This window comes from Cornus florida, unplaced genomic scaffold (genome assembly GCF_030987335.1).
Source record: "Cornus florida cultivar Cherokee Brave unplaced genomic scaffold, ASM3098733v1 CherokeeBrave_3.0.0_Hap2_Chr02, whole genome shotgun sequence".
Lineage (NCBI taxonomy): Eukaryota > Viridiplantae > Streptophyta > Magnoliopsida > Cornales > Cornaceae > Cornus > Cornus florida.
The window spans coordinates 55391256-55402157 of record NW_026775572.1 but is presented as its reverse complement, the minus strand read 5'-3'; the positions used below and the strand labels follow the sequence as shown (position 1 = coordinate 55402157).

Genomic DNA, 10902 nt, shown 5'->3' with positions numbered 1-10902 from the left:
TTCTTTCGGTTCATGCATATCGGATTACAACTCAAAACCCTTAATTTTTTTTTTAAAGGTATGTTTAAATTTGAAGTAAAGAACAATTCTGATTTGGATCCCTAAAGAATTAGGGCATGATTTCAACGTTTTAGGTCGTAGTACTTAAAATCAATCGCCTGTATTGTATTCGATTTTGAAAGTTTGTTACTTTTGAAGTAAATAATTTCTCTTTAATATTAACATCGTTGGCTTAATTTAGGAAAAAAAAAAAAAATTTAATACCTATTGAATGACATTTTGTTTACAATACATCTAAGTGAAATTCATAGAGCATTGGTTATAAATAACAATAACAAGATTTTTTGTTTTTGTTTTTTTTTCTGTTTAAATTTGTAGCTACTGCGTATATTTGCAACATTGATTGATTGTTACCAAGTTTGCCAAATGATAGATGGTGTAGTGTTCTCTCAATTGATCACATATATTTTAATTGTTCAGTTCTACCAAGCGATTTGGCCCAGACAAGAAGCGGTTCAAACACTTGGCATTTCTAAACCTGGCACAGAATGTAGTTTGTTTAATCTGGTCATTTATAAGTAAGTTTTTTTTTCCTTTTCTGACTTTTATCCTTGTTTCATATACTATATTGAACTTTTTTCACTATAAATTATTGCATGAGATATAAATTATTGCATGAGAAAAACTATAACATGGAAAATAAGTTTATGTTCATGACTTGATGTGTGACTATATATTGTATGTTGTTTTCTATGCCTCTTTCCTTTTTTTTTTTTTTTTTTTTTTTATTAAAAAAAATACTAACCTTATTATGCTTATATCAATGACGTATGCAGGTCGAACAAAATACATTACTAATTTCAAATAAAGGGGATAAAATTTACAAGTGAGTGGAAAATTAATGCTTTTCAATTTAAATTTTTTTTAGCTAGCTTTTAGTTAATAAAAATTCTTTTATTATGTTGACTTTTGTGGTTTTTTTTTTTTTTTGGTGCATTAAATATTAAACCATTTATTAGGGTCTTGAATAGTTTATTTTTCCTTACCAGTAAAGCTACTTTCTTATTTTATTTCAATGAATATATAGAATGCATAAAAGCTTGTAATTAGAATATATATATATATATATATATATATCTATATATATATATATATATATATATCATCTTTGTATGGTTGACTATTCAATTAGACACATAGATTTTATATTAAGACACCCCTCTTAATTTTCTTTATATTTTCTACTATTAGATGTAACATTATCATCTTTGTAAGGTGGATTAGACATATATATTTAATATGGAAGCACTATTTTTACTTACTTTTTATTTTCTATTATTAGGAGGAACAATTATAGACACGATAATAGACGCGATAGATCTTTGTATGCTGGACCGTTTAATTAGACACATAGATTTTATATATGAAAACACCAACTTAATTTATTATTATTATTTTTTCTATTTTTAATTAGATGTAATAAGACCATCTTTGTAAGGTGAACTATTCAATTAGACATATATTTCATATGGAAACACCATCTCTATTTACTTTATATTTTCTATTATTAGGTGAAAGAATTCAATGAGACACGATAATAGACGTGCTAGATTGAACGCATATTACAGAAATAGATATGCAAGTTTGTCACCTGACCAAAGAGACAACCATATTCAAAACGTTAGAAATTCAATAAAGAAAAGAAAACGAGTGGAGATGGAAAAACCATATAATGACACAATGTCCCATGAGTTGAAGAAGGTCCCACAATGTGAATTTTGTTATGCAAAAAAATTTGAATACGAACCTCCAAGTTTCTGTTGCTCAAATGGTGAATTAGTCCTAATGTTTACGAATGTGCCTAACGATTTATATGAATTGTTCACAACCCAAAGTGCATTATCTGTAGACTTCCGCCGTCACTTGCGTGCCTATAATAGTATATTCTCCTTTACATCATTTGGAGTCCGTCTTGATAAAAATTTATCAAATATGAAGACCGGGATCTATACTTTTCGTGCACAAGGTCAAGTATACCATGAATTACCATCACTTACACTTGGAGATAATGGACCGTGTTACCTCCAATTATACTTCTACGACACTAATAATGAATTGCAAAATAGAATGAGAATTCTTAAAGATGCAAATTTAGAAGAGCCAATTGTCGTAAAGTTAATGGAGATATTATCTGCAAATCCATACGAACAGTTTTTCCAAAGGCTAAAAGATATTCCTGTCCAAGAGAGTTATGAGATCATGATAAAAAATGATGTTCGCCTAGACCAAAGAGTTTACAATTCACCCTCATCGGACCAAGTTGTAGCTGTGTGGATAGAAGGAACAAATTCAAATACACGTTCAAAACGAGATATAATTGGTACTGCACACTCAGGAAGAAGACATAGAGTAAGGCACTACTTTGGATGTTATGATCCATTACAATACCCTTTATTATTTCCATTTGGTGAAATTGGATGGCATCGTAATATCAAAACACGACATCAACCAAGTATCGTTCAACATGTTACATGTGAAGAAGATATTTTTGAACATGATATTGCAACAAGAGTTGAACAAGGTAAATCTTATTGCAATATATTATTTAAATAAACAAAATTGATTCACATATATGTTGAAGTGATAATTCAAGAACTTTAATAAATTATTTTACAATGATGCAGCAAGAAGAACAAAAAAGGTTTCGTGCAGACAATATTATTGCTACAAACTCCAAATACGTGAAAAAGAACGATCAATTCTATTATATGCTAGAAGACTTTTGCAACAATATGTGGTTGATATGTACATTAAGCTTGAATCGACTCGTTTAGATTACTACCGGACACAACAATCACATATTCGATCTGAATTATACCAAGGAATTGTTGATAGCATTGTGGCAGTTGGAAAACGGGTTGTTCTTCCCGCTTCTTTCACAGGTAGGACCTAGGGATATGCGTAGATGATACTTTGATGCCATGTGTTTGGTTCAGAGATTTGGAAAACCAGACCTTTTTATTACAATGACTTGTAATCCTGATTGGAAAGAAATTCGCGACGAACTGAAATTTGGACAATTACCACAAGATAGACCAGATTTAATAGCTAGAGTGTACAGAGCAAAGCTATATGACGTGAAGCAATAATTATTTGAAAGATCGATATTTAGAAAAGTGGCAGCGCATGTTCATGTGATTGAGTTTCAAAAAAGAGGTTTGCCACACGCACACATATTGCTCATATTTCAACTTGAATTCAAAATTTCAAATGCAGAATAATACGACAAATTGGTTTGTGCAGAAATTCCTTCTGAGAATGAAAATCCATCACTTTATCGGAAAGTAGTGAAACATATGATTCATGGTCCTTGCAGAGATCTCAACAAAAAGAATGCATGCATGAAGGATGGGAAATTGAAAAATCTTTATCCACGTAAATTTGTCTAACATACGATTCAAGGTAAAGATTCATACCCTATATACAGAAGAAGAAAAGACAGCCAAATAGTCTTTGTGTGTAATACAATGGTAGATAACAGATGGGTTGTTCCTTATAATCCATATCTTTTAGAGAGATATGACTGCCATATAAATGTCGAGATATGCTCAGGAATAACAGTAGTAAAGTATCTCTATAAATATATATACAAGGGACATGATCGTGTTGCGATTCATATCTCAAATGTTGATGGAGGGAATTTCGTAGATGAAATAAAAGAATATCAGGATGCACGATGGGTATCACCACAAGAAGCAATGTGGAGACTTTATGAGTTTAACTTAAATGAAATGTATCCTTCGGTTACCAACCTCCAATTACATCTTCCAAATAAACACACAATTTGGTATTGGGAGAACAAAAACCTAGAATATATCATTCGTTCTGAAGATATATCACATACAATGTTGACGGAATTCTTTCATTTAAACTCTATATCTGAAATAAGTAGAGACTATTTGTATAGGGAGATTTCGGAGCATTATGTTTGGAACAAGCAAAATAAATGTTGGAGTCCCAGACACCACAAGGCGGTTATAGGACGAGTTAATGCTGCCAACCCTTCGGAAGGAGAAAGGTATTATTTAAGATAATTGTTAAAGCACGTGCGTGGACCAATATCATATAAAGATTTATTATATGTTAATGGTCTCCAATGTGTAACATTTAAAAAGTCGGCAGAAAGAAGAGGTCTCCTTGAAAGCGATAATAGCATTGTTGAGTGCCTCAACGATGCTGTGTGCTTCCAAATGCAAACGGCTCTTTGAAGGTTTTTTGCAACTTTATTAGTTTTCTGTGACCCAAGTAATGTTTGAAAACTTTGGGATGACTATTTTGAAGCTATGTCAGAAGATTTTTTACCCGACCCCAATTCTTCCCTTGACTACCAACTCATGGAAACACTTAAGAACATAGAAAACTCTTTAATAAGCATGGGCCGGAATATAAATGATTACAAGTTGCCAAATATTGATTATGCGAATGATTCCAACAGTTATGATTCCTCTAGAGAGATCAGCAACGAAATGGCTATTGTTACTCCGTCTGACGATTACAATGCAATAGTAAATCTTAACAATGAGCAACAAAATGCATACATGACTATACTTGAATGCATAATGTCAAATCAACCAAACATCTTCTTCATTGATGGGCCAGGGGGTACAGGAAAAACGTATTTGTACCGTGCATTACTTGCGAAGGTTAGATCTGAACATGGAATTGCACTTGCAACTGCAACTTCTGGAGTGGCTTCTTCATTATTACCAGGTGGTAGGACTGCACATTCAAGATTTAAGATTCCTATCATAGCTGACGAGTCAACTACTTGTAACATTTCAAAGCAAAGTTCAACTGTAGAACTCTTACGAAAAACCAAACTAATTATTTGTGATGAAGCACCAATGGCTAAACGTTACGCAATTAAAGCAGTTGATAGAACTCTACAAGATTTACTTGGCAATAATTTATCTTTTGGAGGAAAAGCTGTGGTTTTTGGCGGAGATTTCAGACAAGTGTTACCCGTACTACCTCGAGCGACTAGAGCTGAAACTATTGAAGCAAGTCTGGTAAAGTCTAAATTATGGAAAAAAAATGAAGAAAATACAATTGAAAAAGAACATGAGAACAAGAAATGATCAATCATTTACAGAATTTTTACTACGAGTAGGTGACGAAGAGGAGCTGACTTTATTAGACAACATGATTCAACTACCGAAAGAGATAGTTATAAACTCTGTAATTGAAGAAAACTCTGAAAATGCATTGATAGATGCTATATTTCCGTCCCTTCAAGAAAATTCTCACTTAGCGGAATACATTACTAATCGAGCAATTTTAGCAACAAGAAATGATTTTGTTGATAAAATAAACGGTTAGCTCATTGAACGTTTTCCGGGAGAATCTTCAACATACTATAGCTTTGATAAAGCAAATGATGATGCTGGTACCTACTACTAAGAAGAATTTCTAAATTCTTTACTCCCAAACGGCCTTCCACCTCATAGACTAACATTGAAAATTAATTGTCTTATACTTTTACTAAGAAATTTAGATCCTGCAAATGGATTATGTAACGGGACTATGCTTATATGTCGTGGCACAAAAGAGAACATAATCGCTGCTGAAATTTGCCATGGACAACATGTAGGGAAACAAGTACTGATTCCAAGGATACCTCTTTCCCCGGCAGAGAGTGAGGGATTGCCTTTTTGTTTTACTAGAAAACAGTTTCCAATACGATTAAGTTTTGCAATGATAATAAATAAGGCACAAGGGCAAACAATTCCTCATGTAGGAATATATCTTCCGGAGCATGTATTCTCACATGGACAACTATATGTGGCGTTATCTAGAGGAACATCAATGTCGACAACTAAAGTCTATGTTAAAAAAGACTAAAGAATTGAAGGCAATGCTAAATATACAAAAAATGTTGTCTACAAAGAGGTTTTGTTGCCGAGCATGTAAGAAAGTTTTCAATGATATCCTTATAGCAATGTTTTGAATTTCAATGATAACATGGTTCATTATGGCCTCTGTTTTATAGTTTGGTCCTCTTTTTTCTCTTTGTGACGAAATTGTTTTAGTGGTGTTTTTTATTTATTTGTTTTTATTTTATAAAAGTTCTTCGATTAGATATTCTACAATAAAAAGTTTAGAATGTGTGATGGTAGACATCCAGAATGATAAATGGACCCTTAAAGCATATTTTTACATTGAACTTTGGCTAGATTCTTTTCCATTAGAAGATTGGAAAGAATGAAGTTTATACAAAATCTTCAGTACTTTTGGTTAAACTTTATTTGCCCATTGCAATGAATTTCTAAATTGACGTTGCACGTGCTGACCCAAAATTGAATACTGAATGTATCATATTTTGGAAATTGGAAACTTGCCCTATAGTTTTATCATTTTATGTTTGATATACGGGGAAGAAGAAGGGTTAGACTATTATTGCTAGAAAACTTACCATAAGGTGGGGAGCCTACTTTCTCAGCAACTTGTTTTGGAAGCTGGAAATTCTTGATAAAGCTATAGGGCTCGTTTGATCTTGTTTTAAAGATGGTCTCTGTTCTTGAAAACTGAAAAAATGAAAATAAGACAGAAAACCTGTTTGGAGACCATTTTTCAAGGGGAAAAAATAAATCTTGAAAATGAAATGCTTTCAGTAAACTTTGTGAAATTTTTATAGATTGCAATCTTCCACTTACATTATTGTTATTATTATTATTTACAATTTTCCACTTACATTAAATGTATTATTGTTTTTATCTTGTGTTACAGAAACAATCTTCAACATCAGGAACCAATGCACTTTTAACACTACAAATTCACTAGATGTTTTACAAAGGAATTGGACAATAAAGGTGATTGTACTTCGTAGAGGAAATGTTGAAAACTACCATAATGACAAAGGATCAGGCCAAATATTGAAAGTAATTTTAATGGATGAAGAAGTAAGCATATTATCCATTACTTTTAGTATTCTATATTTATATTTTTTTATATTGATATTGATATATATATATATATATATATATATATATATATATATATATATCAATATTAATTGATCATCTTTTACAATTTAGGGAACACAAATTCAAGCTGCATTGTTCAATGATGTGGTCACCATATTCAAGGAATCCCTAGCTCTTCATAAAACTTATATAATTTCTAATGGAATTGTGAGTGGAGTGAACCACAAATATAGAAATGTTCACAAGGAATTCGAATTAAAGTTTACAACTGAAACATCAATTGAAATCATTGAGAAGGAGAAAATAAGTTTGAACAAAATAAATTACAATTTTGTTGATTTCAAAGAGATAAACAAACACATTGACAGCAAGGAGACAATTGGTTAGTTCCCTTCAACTCTTTGTTTATATATATATATTTTAATGTTGAACTCAATTGTGAATTACAATATATCTCAATTGAATATATGAAACTAACTTGTTAAGCTTGCAGATGCTTTCGGAATCGTTATTCAAGCAAATTCCATGTTGATCAAATCTAAGAAGAAAAGTGATGGAATATCTAAAATGTGTAACAGCACTATAATAGATACAAAGTGAGTAAAATTATTTTTCACAAATTCCTATTTTTAGAATAAATACTTGAAGTAATTATTAAACTATATAACAGGTCAAGAATGACAACTTTGACATTATGGTCAGACCTTGCAGAAAATGAAGGACAAAAAATAATTCAAATGGTAAACGAGAGACCAATAATCACTTTAACAAATGTGGTCGTTAACATTTACAAAGGTACCCTACATATAAATAGACATCAATGTTCTCATTTTTCTTTTCTTTTTTTTGAATCAATGTTCTCATTTTACAATCTATCTTTCCTTATGATGTTACAAATATATAATTAAATAATTGTACTTTTAAGGTGTCGCTCTTCAAACACATCCAGGATCCACATTGCAGATCAATATGGACATCGACGAAGTAAACACATTAAGAAAATGGTTTGTTTTCTTCTACTAAAAATAGTTACGTTGATCCATAAATTTAAATACTTTAAAGTATTCAATATATATAGTAATCACTACATACATACAAATTAAGTCATCACAAATACATACTACAAATGCAGGTTTGATAAAACTATATCCGTCAATGATATAGGTGCTCTCATTATGAATTCAAAATCTAAAGCTTTTGATGGAGCCAAAAAAATTTGTCTCAATGAGATTATTGGAAAATCAACAACTGCATTTATGGTATGAATCTATGTTCATTTGCTTTTTAGTGTAGACTTTCCATCATTATTTAATTTATTATTTATTATATTAGTTTTCTTATTAGATGTTTTTTTTTTAAAAAAATTATTCATACAAAAATAAAATTTACTTATCATTGTTTAGAAAACAAATTATTATTTCGAAGCAACAATTAAAGAAATTGAAAATGAAATGAAACCATGGTACGACGCTTGTATGGAATGCAACAAGAAAGTCAAACTGCTGAACAGTGGCATTGCTTGTACCAATTGCAACATAAAGAATGTAAAATGCGTTCAATGTTATTCATTTTTTATTATGATTATTACTTTTAAAATTGCCTTAGTTTTAAAAACTTTATAAACGTAAATAACTTATTATTGTAATTGGTCATTATGCAGATTTGTGATGCGACTAAAAGTGACAGATACAAATGCAGAAGCAAAGATAACAGTTTGTGATGATTGTCAGTCACTAATAAATTGTTGTTTGGAAGATCTTCTACGACTAAAAAATGAGGTAAGAATTTAAAATCCTTAATAATATTTTAATATAAGAAAAAAATTGTGCATTACATTATATAATAAATTATATATATAATTTATAAAAGAAAAATAAGGTTATTTTTTTTTTCTTTCCCTTATAAATTTTTGAAGGAAGAAGAAACAAATGAGTTCAGCGACATTGTTAAAAGCTGTGAAGGGAAGTCATTTATGTTTCTGGTGAAAATAGACAACAAAAATGATGAATTAATCAGAGGCCTCTTCGTCACACAAGCAGTTAAAAAAGTCAACCGAGTCAATGATACAATAGAAGAACTTGACACAGAACTTGGCATTGACAATGATACAACAGGAGAACTTAGCATTGACAATCATCCAATTGCAGAACTTCGATCGCCCAAAAGGATAAAATGCTCTTTCCAAAGAAAAATAAAAAAATTCAGAATATTGATTCATAGTGTGTTAACTCTCATTGTTTATAATAATTAGTAATATCAAACCACATTGCGAATACTATTTGACCACAGTGCAAATACTACTATGTAACCACAAAATAAGGTACCCACTCTAGAATACAATATAGTTATTTTTACACTCGCCATGTTATAAATTTCTAAATTCATTTTTCTCGATTCTTGGTAATACATTAAGAATTGATCGAAATAAATTTTCATTGATATAATTAATTGATTAATTGTGTTTGGTAGAGATATAAGATATAAAAAGTTATTTTAACATAATGTATTTAATAATTAAATAGAAAGATGATTAAAACCCTCATATAAATCATATTAATATTTTAATTTGAATTAACATCTATTCTGTAAATCTAAATTAATATTTTTGTTTTAAAAAAAAAAAGTCAGTTTTATTTTATTTTGAGATAAAATAATATATAAAATACCAATTATTTATCCAATATAAATTTTTCTTTACGTGCATTGCACGTGTTAATTTTCTAGTATATATATATATATTGAATTAAAAAGAAGGTCTTTTTTTTTTTACGGCAAAAAAGTTTAAATTGTTTGTAATAAGTTTTATTATAAATAGTAAAATTTTAATACTAAGTTAATTATTTTTGATAATGGTAGTTACAAATATACTTTTCCTCCCAATTTTTATGATAAATTAATACTAATAATATAATTAAGATATATGGTATAATTAATATTTATATAAGAGAAAAGATAACAAAATAATTTAATTAGAAATGTCAAATTTAATGAGAAATGATAAAATAGTTTTTTGTGATCGATTTGTTCTTAATTGCAACGAATCAATAGTTCAGGGGGTGTAATAATTTGTAGTTCTAGAGGATTATTTTCAAAAGAGCAATAGTTTATGGAGGTTTTTTTGTTTTTTGTTTTTTGTTTTTTGTTTGGCACTTTACCCTTAAAATAATAAAAATAGCACAAGTTTTAATATTACACAAGAGGTTAGTACCGGGCTTATTTAAAATTTAAATAGAGTAAGAAAGAGTAGAATAGCACAAGTTTTAAAATAACACAAGAGGACATGACTGAATTAAGTTTAAGCAGAGTAAAAGGGAGTACATGTGTAACTTCTAATGTTAAAAATTCACTTCTTTTAATTTTTTAATTTTTTAGGGTAAATAAATGTTAAATTCACTTCGAGTGGCACAATCATTACGTTTCCAACATAACCAAAATATTAGGGTACATAAAACATAAATTACGAGAAATAGGAACATTTAGAATTTCAGAACACATATTAATCAATCCATATGCATGAATTTGGTATGATATGCTCTGCCATTGGTCCTCCAATTTGATTTCAATAAGCAGCCATTTATGTCGCACCTTCATCGGATAAGTATATATACTACATTTACTTTTTGACTAGTTTTAGCATTTCCCCTCACCAACACTGTCAACATATTATTTGCCTGCAAAATATAAGACAGTGAGATTTAATTATACAATGTCATATATATATATATATATATATATATATATATATATATATATATATATAGTTAAATAATATTTATTTTCGATGCATAAATTCAGATTCGGACAATGCTTGGACAGTACGCACTTTTTCGCTTTCCCTCTTCTTCACTCCTAAGCATAACAGGCCACCATTGCTCTGTTATTCATTCTACGGCGGAGAAGGCGAAAGAGAGGCTTGGGA

General features: G+C 29.9%; 1 protein-coding gene across 1 annotated transcript; it reads left to right on the top strand.

The window, feature by feature from the left end:
• Positions 1-4433: 4433 nt before the first annotated feature.
• On the top strand, positions 4434-5138 carry LOC132296257 (ATP-dependent DNA helicase PIF1-like). The gene has a single exon (XM_059794469.1). It carries the CDS (start codon positions 4434-4436, stop codon positions 5136-5138), a length of 705 nt encoding a protein of 234 aa, XP_059650452.1.
• The last annotated feature ends 5764 nt before the right edge of the window (positions 5139-10902 follow it).

Coding starts and splice junctions, on each gene's coding strand:
- LOC132296257 (XM_059794469.1), top strand. CDS start 4,434: ATGGGCCGGAATATAAATGATTACAAGTTGCCAAATATTGATTATGCG.